This window comes from Tigriopus californicus, chromosome 5 (assembly GCF_007210705.1).
Source record: "Tigriopus californicus strain San Diego chromosome 5, Tcal_SD_v2.1, whole genome shotgun sequence".
Taxonomy (NCBI): Eukaryota; Metazoa; Arthropoda; class Copepoda; order Harpacticoida; family Harpacticidae; genus Tigriopus; species Tigriopus californicus.
Window position 1 is genome coordinate 1,434,238 of NC_081444.1, and position 15,796 is coordinate 1,450,033.

The window sequence follows — 15,796 nt, forward strand, 5'->3', positions numbered from 1 at the left end:
CAGAAGAGAGCTCTTTGGGTTTGAACTTATCTACATAATCTAAAGATTTTGAATGAGCTAGTTAAAACCTACATCTTGCGGGATGACAGTTTCTCCTTCTCGCGAATATTTGCTCGAAACTTGCAAATATAACATGGATCGAAGTCGCTTCTCTAAATAAATATAAATAGTTTTTACCCCAGTGCGGTTGATCCAACCCAAAATCTTATCCTTTCTTGAACTTTTGTTATCCTCACAATTATCCTCTTAAGTAGCCAATTAGTTCAAGCTCAACAATGATCTCAACAAATTTGAACAAAAAAAGAACCTATTATCCAATTGTATCAAGCTTTCTTTTAAATTGGGTCTTTTTTCTCCTTTAAATCATCCATGATCCTGTCAGTAAAAGGAAATACTTGATCAAACTTACGCCTGGGATGTTCTTGGGACTCACATGCGGAGACATCGGGTCCGCAATATACAGGATTCATGGCCAAGATATTCCATCAGCCAATGCACTTTGACAGGAGACTTTATGGCTCGGTTATCCCTTTGCTCATGACTTGCCGAAGACTAAATGCATTTCAAAAGTTTCACTCGAACAAATGACCATGATTGTCAAATAAATTTCTGCACCTCTGGGTAATCAAGTAAGTTTTTCCCCGCCTTGTTCCACTTCCAGGGTAAAAACAGGCCGGCACAACCACTCATTCCACTACAATTATAGCTTCATTCGAAGGCCTCAGCTTCCTTGGAAGAACCAAAGTGCGATCACTGACTGCCTGACTTGGTGTTCCAAGTTCCAAAAACTTTTTGTTCAAGACTTTTTTTTCGCGTGCATTCCACTTTTCTGAGAGTTCCTCTTTTTCTTACCCGGATTCGCTCGTCCGCACTTGCGCGCTTACTAGTCGAGTTATTCGCTCTTTTCTTCTTTTCCTTTGGTGTTCAACGACACCTTTCTATTGGAAGAGTAGTGATACATTATTACAGACTTGAACAGGGGATCCAGAAAGTGAAAGCTCATGACAACGGTGGAAGTATTAAGAGTATGAATTGTTGGACGAACATTTTGATCCATTCTTAAAAGTACATACCTTGGATGAAAGTCTCTCAAAAAGCACATCAAAACCGAAATGCAAATTGAAATTTGCCATTTATTAAGCATGTTCAAAACAGTTTATTTACATCATTTCTCAATTCTGAAATTGTACATACTTCGGCTCAATTAGAAGCAAGGAAAATGACCGCTATGTTCTTAAATTCCAGTTAGTACAGGTTACAATCATGGACACAAATAATTATGTAGCTACAATTTAACAAATGAAGCCCCATGTAGATTTCAACTCATTCAAAGGAAGAAGGAAAGGCGGTTGGTCCTTTCTCTTCATGTAGGTATATTGTTCAAAACTGGTGGGTAGTAGCAGTCTATCCCATACTTTCAGTCACTGTCATAAACAATCTTGCTCAAGTGACTTCACTTATTGTTTGATATTTTTCTAGCCACGATCATGTGGAACATATAGCTTGAAAACCTTCCTAACTTTGGTTACTTTCATTCATTCAAGCAGTCGCTTCATCGAATGGGGACCTGGAGACGCATTAAAGGTATTTTAGGACCATTTTTGTCAGTTGATTGCAGGGGCGTTTTGCGTGGAAAATGATTGCTTTCACGAATTTGAGCGTGAAACACTCGTCTAGTGCGGACATTGAAACTTGCGTGGAATCGGCCAGATCGAAGGCAATAAGTTCATTGGAAGATTCGTCGAAGTAAACAAGTCAAATGCCACAAAGAACAGCGCCATGACGCTCTTGCCTTTCCGTACACTTCTACAAACATGGACTTGATTGGCCACGTGTCCTTCGGAAACAAACTGTAACTGAGAACCCGATAAAAGATTCCCACCATGAGCAAAGAACAACGGGAAAGAATAACAACAAGAGAGAACGGGAGAGAGAAACACTCACATTTGACGAATGTGTTAAGTAACATCGGGAACAACCCCTTCAACTGAAGGAGATGGCCATTCCCAGAACAAATACGAACGTCATGTGCATGCACATGCTTACGGTACGCATGGAGAGCACCCACTCTAGTTGTTCTTGTATTGTCTTATGCGGAGCAATTTCTCGGGGCAGAAATAAAGCGCTGCGATGAGAGTGACGCCAATGGCGTGGATCCTATATTGGATCAACTGAAGGAGAATCAAGAACGACTTTTATGGTGTTTTATAACCATTAAATCGCTCCATTTGTTAAATGAAGAACACCATGTACACCATGATTTATTCATAGAAGTGGATGAAATATGAGGACGGAGAAAGCATGATTTCTGCTTTGTCTACGTATTGTTGTGGAGTAATTGATTGGCAAGATGTGTTAGAAATTTAAGTTGGTTCATTCTGACCATGTTTCTGATTTGGTGCATCTCTTTAGACATATCTCTTGGAGATAAAATGCTAAGAGAGACCATCCACAAAACGTCAAACTCGGGATGTATTCCAGTTCCATCCCCAAGATTGATGTAATGGCAAATGTGCACTTTTTGGTCACTTAAAAGCTCTTTGGAAGAGGGTGAACAAATGAACACAACTCGTCTTATTTCTTTTTGGACACTGTAATAGCATCAGGGTCCGGAAAGATAGTTCATTTGGAAAACGTTGAGCTTTAAACTTGTTCTGCCATTTTGGTGCAAAATGACCGTTTTCGGGATTTTTAATCATAAAGTGAAATAAGAACTAGGATCTTTGGGGTAAATTGGTGGACTTTCGTCGTTTTTGAGGAAAATTTGTGAAGACTATAATAAGGACGAAAAACTGAAGCAAATTCCTTTATTTTGACCATGTCCACCTTGCAATGTGTGAGTTGGCTGGTATCTAAGTGTCATTTTTGCGAGCCCTTAAAAATATGATCCTAAACTTTGGAATTTCAAGCATGAATGTGTATTGACTTTTTTTTGTAAATTGAAAGGCAAGATAACATTTCTCAATCCATTGTATGATAAGTTATTGAATAAACAATATTTCAACCAATTTTTGCCTCGTAAAATCACTAAAATACTCGAATATGCAAAGAAGTCGAAATATTCTCCGCCTGATTATATCCGATATCTTTGATTTAATGAAAATGCTTTTTGATGAAAATGACGGCTTAAAAACACACCATTTCGACAAAAATCACTGCTTATTTTTCCGACCCTTGAATATGACTATTTATATCGATTCAAATAATGCCTTGATTTCTGTGGAATCGTGGTCACTTCGGTTGTTACAAGTTGTCGTTCCGCCTGCTCATGAAGCTTAAGGTGGGATCAACCTGTCAGTCAAGGGATTTTCTTCTTTGGTGTTGATGAATGTGGGCATGTGGTTCTCATTAGCCTTAGGATCCAGTGTATTTTCTAAATACTAGGTTGGATCACTTGTTGGCTAATGTGGTAAATGTCAGTTTGTCTACGGATATCACGGATCTTTTGGACTTGATCTTCCCAATCAAGTGGGACGAAATGTACGAATATGTTGTCGTAATAATCCCCTTGTAATGGTTCAACCCGGCCATGAAGAACACTGAAAAACAGAAACAAAATATGAAATCGATCAGCAATATCGTTTTGATGACCCCAAGCAACGTTGACAAAAATCACCTTCGAAGGAATCTCTGCCATTTTGTACCATGGCACGGTAGAAAGCGGGAGAAAATGGAGTAAGGTGGTCCAAAATGGCCGACGGTGCTTGAAATGCTTGACGTCGATCAAAAAACAATGATCAATGACATAAGAAAAAAATGGAAATGCCGACTAAAGTATGATTCCAGAGGAAGATGAATTCCACTCTCGTAAAGTGGAAATAATCTTCGTCTGTTAGCTCAAGATACTCGGCCTTAGATACAATTTTTAACTTTCATATGCTTGCAACACGATTTTATGTTTTTTTGAGTACCTCCTTACCGCTACTGGCTTCAATTTAATTTTGGAGCAATAATTGCCAATTCAGAATGTAAAACAACCATGGTGTCGCATAAGAAGCCTATGATGACACAAACTAATGTGAATGCAGTACCATGAAAAGATACAGTGCGTGCGTTTTTGTATTTGAATAGGGTATCTAACTTGAGTATCTAACTGTATATAGCTAAATATAATACATAACATACTTTAATATATAAGTTGAATATCTTTCAAGTTTCTCACTTTAGACACTCTTGGAAATTTCGAAAACGCTCAGCGACATCCATTTTTACACAACGTGAATCAAATTGAACAGAAATTTTGGATTGACGCAAATCCAGCATTCACAGTACTTACGTTGCACTTTCGTACCAAACCAAATCTCCTGGTTTCATCAAGATTTTGCGATGTGTACCTTCATGGTCCAAGATATCCAAGGGCCAAGGCTGATCAACCTCCTGCCCCACATTAATGATAGCGCTGATAATGTGTGTCTCTACATGAAGAATTCAAGTGTCATTGGAAAGGAATTCAATCCACACTAACGTACATACCTTTTTTGTCCACATGTGAACTCATCCACGATCCCCGTAGGTATCGTCTAATTCCATAGACTGTCACGGGTTCCAACTTGATGCCCGACCATTTTTCTGCCAATTTCTGAAGTTGCTTCAGGATCATCAACCCCACATCCATATCTATGTTCATCTTCATCATGAAATTTAAATCTTTTTCCGAACATTCTTCGTCATCATCGACGGCAACAGTACATTTGTGGATCCCTTTAGTGCAGTCCTCTGTGGAAAGGATTTCGAAGGTTGAGTGATTGCGCATTGTATTGTTGCGTGAAAACCCCCCAATTTATTTACCTCTCTTCCAAGGTACTGCAGCTTTTTTTGTTTTAAGGTTGTAAAAGTCGTTCAAATCCCCCCAGAGGGCTTTAGGTACTTTGGACTTTTTGTACCCTAGTTTGCTGTACTTTGGAATGGTATTTGACAACTGAAACGAGTTCGAAAACAATTGAGTCCTTCGTTATCTACGCTGATGGAAGAGGAAACTCGCACTTACTCCCAACTTAAGTATAATGTAGTCGGCCCAATTTGATAACAAATTGATACGTCCTTGTCCATAAAAGCCATTGGTGAGATCACAAATTTGGTACTCGTATCCAAACGGGTCTCTCACGGTGTCATTTGCTCCGCCAAACATCACGTAATACTCTTTAATGCGGTTGTTTAAAAAAGGACCATTTTTCTCGAAATATTGACGGCAACTCACTCGGCACTTGGCTAGGATATTTTGGGCTAAAATCTGCGAACTGTATTTGTTGCCATCCTAGAAGGAGAAGAAACTTTTTGAGAAAGTACAATGAAGTGGACGATACTGCCGATGGTCGTACTTGCTCCACTTGACCGAAACAGAGACCCTTTTCAGCCCATTGAGGACACAGGAGCTCTTCATCCTCACATTCCCATTGTTTTTCACTGACAACTGGGCCTTGTGCATGTATACCCAAAGCACTGAGTATGAAGCATGCTATCCAAATATGAACTCGGACAACCATATTTGAGTTGCTAATTTCAAGACTGGCCAAGCATTCGTTTAGAGAATTTACCTGTCAAGAAAGAGCTGAGTAACAAAAGTATTGCATGACGAATCCCAGATAATTTGAGATCTGTACATGCACTCATCTTGAACACTTGGTCATTTGGTTGATGGTTGGGGTTTCTTTTCTATCGACTGATTTCTCCAGACAAGATAAATCATTTTAAGACTATGAAAATGCTCCTTTTGTCTTAAATTGGATTCAAAGTAGATGGGATAACGTCTACCCAAATAGTGTTTGTACTATCGTCATTTATTTTGTACAAACTTCAGACATATTTTGCTTGGCTCGTTGGCACATTTGTTTTAAGAAGAGAGACCACATCGACAAAAATTTTGACCAAATATATTTTAGAATGAATTTGTTGAACAAGTTAATCATATATATCAATGGGAATCCAATTTCTGAACGAAGTGGGACTAAAGTGTACGAAAATATTGTCAAAATATTTTCCTTTCAATGGTTGAACGCGCCCGTGGAGTAACCTAAAAATGAAATCAAACAGAACGTTGCACACCAATCAATAACAATGTAGCAAAAATTCTAAGCCATTTACGCTAATATCACATGCAGGAAAACCTATATTTCTGAGGATTTTTAATCGTAGCACGAAATTATTTGTATGTTTGATTTTCTCACGTTCCCTTTATGAAGAGTAAACCCGACAAAGTTTTTACACCGGTATGCTGTTTTGACATCTCGTTGAGCAGTCCATTTTCTGCAGAATTATGAAACTCCAAAGCTTCGAATTCTTCACTTCATGGGAGTGGGAAAACAAAATCAACAAACATCAGACCACAAATGATTTAGTGGAAACATGCAAATTCAAAAGAGAGGCCGTGACAAACCTCCCCAAGATGAGGATGGTATAAATCAGCATCCAAACTTCTTAAAAACTAAACGAGATATCTATGTCTTATTTCTTTATTAACGTGACTGCCGAGAAACGCCATTCAAGAACCAAACCACGGAAACCATATGACTAACTTTGGAAAAAACTTAGAATGGTTTTCTATTGGTCCTAGAACGAGCTGGAGTGAATCGGATAATTCCACGATATTTACGATTGTTTGCAACACATTTTTGCCTTACAGTGTCTTGGAATTGAGTCCCCGGCACTTCGAAATCAAGTATCTGATTTGTATGTTTCTTGCTTTAGATTCATAGACTATCAAGTAGCCATCGATTTAGTCACTAAGGTATTCAGCACGAAGAGAGGCCAAACTGATACATTTGAAACCTTCGACAAATTGTACGGATGGACTTACAACATTAAATATACTGCGCCATAGATCATGTCTCGTCAATCATCAAAAAATGTGAGTAGTGACCTCCTGTCTTTGCATGGAAAAAGGCGACTCTCCCCAAACTCGTCCGTGGATTCAACATTCTTTCAGTAGAAGATGAAAACACTACGTATTTTCTTTTTTGAAGTAGGTAACAGCATGAGCGCGTACCTGGGCTTGAATATTCGAGCTCTAATTAGAGGCTTTAGTTCTACCAAAGCGATGCAACGGAACTGGATCGTTTTTTTTAAGTAATGAGTACAATAAAAGCTATACCATAAACTGATATCGTCTTTCGCTCCATCCCCGGTCAGAAAACAACGCCATGTCTAACACCTGTTTTATAGTTTCCTTCTCGCCTGTCCCCAATGCAGGTTGTGGTTCTACTTTCTAAAGAAATTCATACCTTTAGTTTGAAAAACATTCCCAAAGATATCGCCTGTAACTGCTGTAGGCGACAGTAACATATTTCACCAAATTATCAACCTTTTTATATGTCAAAGCGAATGCATTTTCGGTCATTGTGTTTGAATGTTTACAAGCTTCATCTCGTTCTTACCTGGCACTCTCATACCAAATCATTTCACCAGGTTTCATGGTAATCTTGTGATGCTTGCGATTGTGATCAAATATATCCAAAGGCCAAGGTTCGTCCACTTTTTGATTGACATTGATGATTGCACTTATCACATGAGTGCCTGCAATTAATCCATGGAGCTTTTTAATCAAACAACCGAGTTTGTGAAAAGACAAGTCCAAGTTATGCAAAGTTCTTACGGATAGTGTCAATGTGAGCAGCCATCCAAGAGCCACGTTTGTACCGCCTAATTCCATAGGCCACTTGTGGGTCCAATTCCAATCCAGACCACTTTTCAGCTGGACCATGCAGGCTTTTCAAAATGCGACGAAGAAGATCAGGATTGAGTTTCATGTACTCCATTTTGGTCACATTACGTATGTGGCATTCGGACTCGGTTTCGTAAGCCTCTTCACAGAAATGAATCCCCAAGGCACATCCCTCCTCTAAAACCGAGGTTCTGGACTATTATTTAACTTCAAAAGGAAACAAATGCCAACAATGCATAGATGTGTAGTTCATGAGCACTCTCCAGAATCAAACATATCATTTGGGATTACCTCGAAGCCAAGACGGTTCTGATCGTTTCTTCTTGTGCTTGTAAAAATCGAGAATGTCGCCCCAAATCACGTTTGGAACCTGTACCTTCTCAAAACCCACTTCGGTAAAATTAGGCACCCTTGTGTAGATCTAAAATGTCAATCATACATATATGCAACATAATTTTCAAAACTTTTATCAAGCCACTGATTCACCTCATGTTCGGTGCCATAGAAATGTTCCCAATATGAGAACAGATTTTCTCGTGCCACATTAGTGAATCCTTTTCTAAGGTCACAGACATCATACTCGTAACCAAATGGATCTTGGACCGTGTCATTAGCACCGCCCGATTCCAAAAAGTGCATTACTTCCTCGGGAGTCAACTTGTCCCGATTGGCTTCAAATTGACGTCGACAACTAACCCGACATCGGGATTGGGTTCGACTGGCATGGCCTCGGTGCAAAATCACATCTCGCCCTGGTTTCTGAAATAATGAGACTTATAGCAACTATCCGTGATAACTATTAGAAGACTTCTTACCCCTAGTTTATAAGCACCAAAGCAAGACATATTTCGAACAAGATGGTCACAGAAGGGTTCTTCATCGAAGCACTCCCAACTCGACCAAACGAGACCAAAACTGAAGGTTATTGTAAAGAAAAGTAACAAACAATCCATGATCACATGTCCTCTTGGACATTGTCTTGATGTTTGTTGTTGATTTGGTGAAGCTTCCTGACTGAAGAGTTGCTTCATACATTGGTCACCTGGATCTGGCGAGCCGATATACCTGTGCAATTATCTCTTGCAGAGGTAAAGATGGACGATGAATCTGTCTTAAAAGGGTAAGGGTGTAGGTATGTACCTGAATTTGCTGAGAGGAATTGATTTTAAACTTGTTTCTAAAGTGCAGCGGAATATTGGTTTCTATTAGAAAGAGTAAATCGTATTTGAAATGAATAAGGAATAACGTAGGCCTTTTATGTTTAATTGTTGTGCTTATATTATTGTAAGCCAAGCAATTGCTTGTCCATATAGTCAAACCTGTATTGAATGTAAACTGCGCCAAAACTATTTGCTTAACCCTATCGTATCCACGTACGTGCAAATATTTACTAAGTTGAACTTGAACATTTTTACGCTCTGATCAAGATTGAACCACATGTGAATGGGCTTCTAGAAGTTTCGTTTGAAGTCTATGCATGCATAGATTACAAAACCCTTTTGGGGGAAAAAAAACTCTGCTGATCTTAAGTCCATTCGATATTTATGTCTGTTGACTAATGTTCGAGTTTGGAGTTAGATTAATTGACTGGGGGTGCATACACATGTCATGTTTTCATTTGCCGATGAGAATGACAAAATGGGTCTCCAAATGAAAATTTGATGATATTGCGATAAGGGCAATGTTCGAATGCACGGCATTGTTTTTGTTATAGAAAATGAAAAAGAAAACACACTTGTAAACATAGACTTTATGCAAACTGACAAAGAAAAAAGAGCATTGGCAGTAAGGTCGTCCTTTTTTTTGAAAGGGTGACGGGGGAAATTTTTCCACCATTGGTAGCAAATTTTGCCGAGACCGAATCCGATCACAGTTTTCTTAGATGAGGAGAGAGGATCAAAGTGGGTGGATTAGTGTCCTACCCAATACCCTGATGAGACATACTGAGTTACGATATAAGACGTCACTGGGATGCCGCTGCATGAGACTGTATCAGAGACTACTCATGGATTTGAAGTTGGAACTGAACAATTTTAGATCTGATGATTTCCTTAGCATATGATGGATTGCCGAGCAAGTGCCTGACAACAATTGAAATTAGACGTCGATGAAAAGGAAAACTGATTTTGATGTGGGATTCAAGACCATAAAGCACTGGAATTTCCAGTGGTTCATGTCAAAACCAGCCAGTCAGTCTATTTGGTTGGAAGTTTGGTGCATTTGAGGAAGTTTCATTATGCGTAACAAAGAAATCAGCTTAACAAAGGATGGCCCACTGAGGATTAAAGAGTTTGTCTTTACTTACATTTTTTGATAGTTGCAGTTTTGTTAAAAAGCTCATTTAAAGTGGTAGTTCAAGTTCTCTCATACTCTAAATCCAATTCGACTTCAAAATCAATGTGGGAGAATGATTGTGTAATAATTGATATACAAAATTGTTCCATCTTTTACATTTGTCCCAATGGTCTTTCCATTTCAATTGACATTAATCTAAGAAACCATTCTGAATTCTGCATGTTAAGTTTCTAGGAATTGGACACAATTCTATCACTTTATTAAGATACAAAATTTACGGGGTTCCATCACTCGTAATTGTTAGCGTTGGGCAAGCAACTATGTAACGAATCATGTAACACGATGACCGCTCTCTTCCATTCGTACTTGAGACTTACAATCCAATATTAAGCATATTAAGTTAATGAAGCACTTCAGTCCAAGTGGTACTGGGCTAACCTTAGACCATGGAACTCCTTGCAAAGGGGCACTAACAACGGTTTAAGTGACGGTTAAATAATCCTTGGTTAAACCAAGAAGGATCCTCTCTACAGATAGTCATTTCAAAGCCCACCGATTCAAGTTAAACTATCCCTTGCTTGAAGATCAGCTTCAAGCTTTGAGATGAAATTGTTATTTTTTATTCGCATTGCAACTTTCAAGTTTGAATAAGTCTTGTTTTCCATCACCACAAAGACCCCTTTTATGTGTGATCTTCCAGCAAACCTTTTTGGGGAAAGTCACTTTGTTAGGATGGTTTTTTACACTTATAAACTTGGTCTAGCTCCCTCTTCATGGGCAACCCTCGAATGCGATGGTTCGATAGCGTTGATGTATATAAATATAGGGTAATAGGAGCTCCCTCAATCCATTTTGCGACATGGCGTGGAGTAGGGAAGTATCGCTGATTATTGTTTTGCTTGTACAGGGTAAGTCCATTCAATCTGGCCAATGTGTTACTAGCTCTTTCCTGAAACGCAATTGCTGATGAAATGATAGTAAACTAAAAACTGAAAAACATTAGGAGGCTCAAGGGACATCTGCAAAGACTTGCATTTTCCAATGAAAGAAAACAAGAGAGGCCACAACACCTCCAAAGTTGAAACCACAGTGGGATTGAACATTTTGTCAATATTCGAACTCAAATAATTGGGCCTATAGTTACTCGGGATGGGCAAATTTTGATGTTCCATATTTGGAACAATGTGTAGCAGCTTTAGAGAGGAAGTAAGCGTGCCTGATCCAAGATGCAAAACATCTAGTTCAAGATCACAGGAGCATTAGTTTGTATGTCGTCAGAAATTCAGATATCACACAATCAGGGTTCGGAGAACTCAAATATCTCGAGCTTTTCATGACCTTCAGAACATCTTGATCTGTGAATACTAGCTAGATTATCTAACCGCCAAACTTGACAAGCCTTAACTATATCAACAGACTCAGTTATGGAGAAATGTATGACTCTCATCTTTTTGCAGTGGGTTTTGAACCCCTGACATCTGAGGAGTATAGGAACATGTTAAGTAATGGCTCAGATTTTCATGATTTTTCGAACCATGTATAGACAGTGATTGGAAAATATTAATAAATATTAAAGTCACTACTACAAAAAAGAAACTGCTAAAGCTAGACACAAGCTTGAATGAGCAATACATTTATTAGGGGTAAGTGTAAAAAAACTAACAAATTGCGAGGCCTACTTCCTTTTCAGGTAATCCTATGTTTCAGGGTTACAAAACAATAATCTTCGACTATCTCCAAAATTTTAGGAACAACTTCTTGTGATCTTCCTGATGGATTTAACCTCTACAGGGACCGTTACTACAAACTCCATCATGACGCAAAACCTTTGCTTGAAGCTAAAAGAAGTTGCAATGTGGTTGGCAGTCAAGTTGCAGAGTTCAGGACTGCGAACCAATTGGACGATCTCTTATCTTTTTTGGAAGGTATATCCAGTTGTGCAGCAGAGCAAAATTCTTCATCAATTTGGGGGCAATGACAGGGTGCAAAGATGTGAAGGGCAACTCTTTGAGCCTTCTTAAAATCCAGCTCCACCCCTCAAAAAATTTGCTTGATAATATTGAGGCCAAAATTCTCATGAAAAGGGGAGTATAGAAAAATTTGTTACCCAATTTTAGTCTAAAGTAGATTGGCAACCCTCTGCTGTTTGGCGATCTGAAGATCTGAGGCCTGTTTTATAAAGCTCTTAACTCGCAAGTAAGCACTTGGACGATAACCGGTATTAAAATACACTGCCAAAAGTGAAGAGTGGATGCCCATGCTGAATAACGTCCAAGTCTTAACTCAGAGGCACGACCGTTTAAAAAACTCGCTTCTGTTCTTGTAATCTCAGATTTCCGTCCTCGGTCCAGTATGTCCTAAAGAAATTCACCCTTCTGGCAAGATGTTTTGCACTTTCCAATGGTTAGAGGATGGACAGCGAAAAGCTAGACCATTTTCCTCGGCCTCTTGCTGGCCTTCAGCATACCCTTCGCTGTGAATATGACCTCAAGATTGCACCCATTTGCATTTTCGAATATTGCTTTGACGGTAAACAATCAGAGGGTTAGCCATCGACCTCAGGCTTAAAAATAGATCATTGGCAGCATGGCACTACTGTATGTTTTCAACAGTTTCTCTGAATGAAAACTTGGGGTACACTGTCAAGCAAATTTTTGAGCACGGAGAAGCATTATCACAAAGGGATTAAGTGGCCCTGAATTTTTTTCCACCCTGTATGACTTGAGTGTACAGAGTAACCCAAAAATAAAAAGGCAGGGAGAGCATCAATGAAAAGAGGAAGCTTGAATTTTAGCACCACAACATCATATACAAAACTTACACAAAAGTATTGCTGAAAATACATTTTGAAACAAGTACACCGATAGAGACGTGTCAAGTACGGGCTCGGGTTTCAGGTGTATGGGCTAGCCAGGCTGCGCCACAATCGCCGCAAGAACTACCATGATTGAAGCTTATCCAGCGTTTCCAACTCTGCATTAACAAAATTGTTCGCCATTTTGGGACATCACTCAACGATTACTGAACACTATTCGACATTCATTTGCAAAAACCGTCATAAAATGGCAAGTGACAAACCTATGCAATAAATATGACAAAATATCTGGTGCAAACACCTCATTATCAGCAGAAGGCGTTGTGACAGGTCCGTCATGGTAGGACCAGAGAGCGCACAAATATGAAGTCCCAGACCTTTACACTTCTCTATAAAATCATTATATAAATCATTAAAAACGAACCTGTAATTAATCAGACCACTTATTCGCGCCTTGGCAGAAATGCTTTTCAGTGACAACCGTGTTTTGTTTTTCCTCCGAAGGCAGGATTCGAACTCACGCCCCCTGGGGAACACTGTTGTACCACTATCGGGTGCATTAAACCACTCAGCTACCATGGCTGATTGGCATTCTTATCCGATTTAGTTATGATTTATTTGACCCTTCCCGGTCCCGCCAAAAAAATGTCGATAATGTTTCAAATGAAGGACATTTTTTCGACAAGTCATATCAATGCCATTTTCTGACAGTTTCTATTGTGAAGTAAAAATGTGTTATGGCCAAAAAGTGAGTCAGGGATTTCTTGAATTGCACATGTTGTTTCGTGAACTAGTTGACAATACTTTTGGTTAAGTTCTTTTGAGGGTACTATTTTTATGCGACATGTTTGAGGGTAAACTTCTATTTTTATGGATTGGTACTTTTCGTGCCCCTTTATGTGTTGTTACTTGTTATTGGTTTTAAAATCTATGGGCTCATTTCAAAACGCCTAAAATATTAGAGATTTGACCTTTTACTCCTGTAGTAAAATCCATTCAATCTGTGTGGGCTTCATTCTACCGGTTCAAAAGTGGATGCACCGAAGAAGAATGCAATGGGAATTTGCATTGGCTTGTCCAACCCTATGAAATGCAATTACTAAACGAAAGCCTCGACATCGGAGATTTGGATTTGAGTGAAGAGAGATGTGCTGTTCTAAGTAAAGATGGAAAGCTGACCAAGAAAAAATGTAAAGAATTCGCCTCTTTTTTGTGCGAGTTCTCTTGTTCAGATTGGTATGGTATGTGAGAATCAAAGTTTTTGAACGATGGTTTGACTATGTAATAATTCAATGTACATTATCCTTAAAGTCCCTGAAGAATGTGCAAATAACAATACTCTACCTATTTACGAAACTTTTGGGCGGCATATATATGCTGACCAACATAAAATGTTGCCTTTTGATCAAGCAATGGAATTTTGCCGGAACATTGGTGGGTCATTATTGGAACCTAAAAACTTTGATGACTATCAATCCGCATCGTTCATGGCCAGTAAGTGTGATATCCAATTTTATAAAAATATGGAAAATAATTGGCCATTTGTAGAACCAAAAGGGATTTCCTCGCTCCTAACTACATTAGACCTTTTTTAAACTCTGGTTACTTCTCAGGAGTAAAGTCGATAACAATCGATCTCTTTACCATCTGGAATTGCGCTCAATTGAAACCTTGAAGTTGCACATAATGACAAGAGAAATTATTTTTTGACCCTTGATGAGTGGCAATTGATAAAGGATGTTCAATCACTGTTAATGGGCGCTTACTTCTAATCCATATTTCCTTTTTTTAGCACTATTTTCTGGGTTTGTCGGCTTGGTCAATCCGCGATCTTCGAATAAAGATGAAATGGTGTATTTGTCGGATGGGTCGAAAGTCAATGTCAATAACTTGAGGCTGATCACCAATGGCTATGAAATGAAACATCTGGATAGGCCAGCTTTCCAACTGACTCAAGATGGAAACTTAGATGGAACGAAGATTAATGGAGTGCAAAATAGGTTTTTTTGTGAAATCGATTGCTCGCAGGCCGGTACGCAACATTGTGCAAAATGACTTGACAATAATGAGAGACGGATTTACATTCTAAACTTTGTATTGGATGTTCGCATCAAGCTTTATTGTAGAGTAATGTTCAGCTTATTATCCAAGTGTGAGCATACCCACTTAAGATTTTCTTCTACATGTATGTTTAGTTCTGTCTCGAGAACAATTTACCTGCCCAAGGGGCGATCTTGTACCGGATAATTACGATCTTTGGTTGGGCCACTACTACGATTTCAGTGCATCAACACAGCTGACTTATCTTGACTATTTGCAACATTGTCAATCCACCGGTGGCTTTTTACCACAGTTTAGAACTGTTGAAGCATGGAAAGCCTTTCGTACAATAACAGGTAAAAACATCATGTAAAATAATCGCATTTTGCATCAAATTTGATGCACCTATTTCTCTCAACTACCAGCAATGTTTGGGGACAACGAAAATCTTTGGATCGATTTGATGAACACCAATGGCTCATCCTGTAATAATGAAAGTTCTTGTCAATCAAATTTGGTCTGGAGGAATGATGGAGCAAATTATGATAGTGTTCATAACGAGTCATTGCAATTTGGCGTAAACGAAAACGAGTGTATCCATTTAAATCCTAAATTGCACATGTCTTCAAAAACATGCTCTTCAACCGGCCCATCTCTCTGTCAGTTCATTTGTCACTCAAGTTCCGGTAAGTTCTATTTCTAGACTAGGTACTTTATGTGATCTTTACCGGGTGCGCCATATTTTCATTTGCGTTTTTATTTTAATGGGCTTAATGAAGTAGAACTCATTTATAATAAACCCAAGAGCTTAATACATTAAAAAAATATTTATTCTAATAACGTTTATTTGCGACTCTTGGTCATGTCAGTGTAAAATGTCTAAAACTATTTGTATAAACATCGTATACAGATCTAAACAACAAAATTAAAAGAATACAATGGTTCGTATGATAAAAAAGTGGACTAGAGTGATATTACAGCAGAGATGA

The 15,796-nt window shown here is 38.7% G+C and overlaps 2 protein-coding genes and 1 long non-coding RNA gene across 3 annotated transcripts; 1 reads left to right on the plus strand and 2 right to left on the minus strand.

Annotated features, from left to right (window-relative positions):
• Window positions 1-2,939: 2,939 nt before the first annotated feature.
• Window positions 2,940-5,509, minus strand: LOC131880007 (uncharacterized). The gene is made up of 6 exons (XM_059226505.1): window positions 5,319-5,509; window positions 4,988-5,254; window positions 4,789-4,918; window positions 4,474-4,716; window positions 4,277-4,415; window positions 2,940-3,539 (listed from the first exon to the last, which is right to left on the minus strand). The coding sequence occupies exons 1-6, from the start codon at window positions 5,481-5,483 to the stop codon at window positions 3,374-3,376; spliced, it is 1,110 nt and encodes a 369-aa protein (XP_059082488.1). The 5' UTR covers window positions 5,484-5,509; the 3' UTR covers window positions 2,940-3,373.
• Window positions 5,510-5,854: 345 nt separating this feature from the next.
• On the minus strand, window positions 5,855-8,852 carry LOC131880006 (uncharacterized). Its single transcript, XM_059226504.1, has 6 exons — window positions 8,473-8,852; window positions 8,144-8,416; window positions 7,949-8,078; window positions 7,589-7,834; window positions 7,371-7,509; window positions 5,855-6,010 (listed from the first exon to the last, which is right to left on the minus strand). Exons 1-6 carry the CDS (start codon window positions 8,686-8,688, stop codon window positions 5,899-5,901), a joined length of 1,116 nt encoding a protein of 371 aa, XP_059082487.1. The 5' UTR covers window positions 8,689-8,852; the 3' UTR covers window positions 5,855-5,898.
• A 2,860-nt stretch (window positions 8,853-11,712) lies between these two features.
• Window positions 11,713-14,823, plus strand: LOC131880008 (uncharacterized). The gene is made up of 3 exons (XR_009373221.1): window positions 11,713-11,877; window positions 13,754-14,261; window positions 14,560-14,823. It is a non-coding gene; the product is annotated as an uncharacterized LOC131880008 (long non-coding RNA).
• Window positions 14,824-15,796: the final 973 nt, after the last annotated feature.

What these genes read in the sequence shown, in the direction of transcription:
- LOC131880007 (XM_059226505.1), bottom strand. Translation starts at nt 5,483, where the DNA reads ATGGTTGTCCGAGTTCATATTTGGATAGCATGCTTCATACTCAGTGCT. An exon ending in GTTTCGGTCAAGTGGAGCAA is followed by an intron (nt 5,255 to 5,318) that starts GTACGACCATCG and finishes TTCTCCTTCTAG; the next exon opens with GATGGCAACAAATACAGTTC. An exon ending in ACATTATACTTAAGTTGGGA is followed by an intron (nt 4,919 to 4,987) that starts GTAAGTGCGAGT and finishes AACTCGTTTCAG; the next exon opens with TTGTCAAATACCATTCCAAA.
- LOC131880006 (XM_059226504.1), bottom strand. Translation starts at nt 8,688, where the DNA reads ATGAAGCAACTCTTCAGTCAGGAAGCTTCACCAAATCAACAACAAACA. An exon ending in TCTATGGCACCGAACATGAG is followed by an intron (nt 8,079 to 8,143) that starts GTGAATCAGTGG and finishes TTGACATTTTAG; the next exon opens with ATCTACACAAGGGTGCCTAA. An exon ending in AGAACCGTCTTGGCTTCGAG is followed by an intron (nt 7,835 to 7,948) that starts GTAATCCCAAAT and finishes CCTCGGTTTTAG; the next exon opens with AGGAGGGATGTGCCTTGGGG.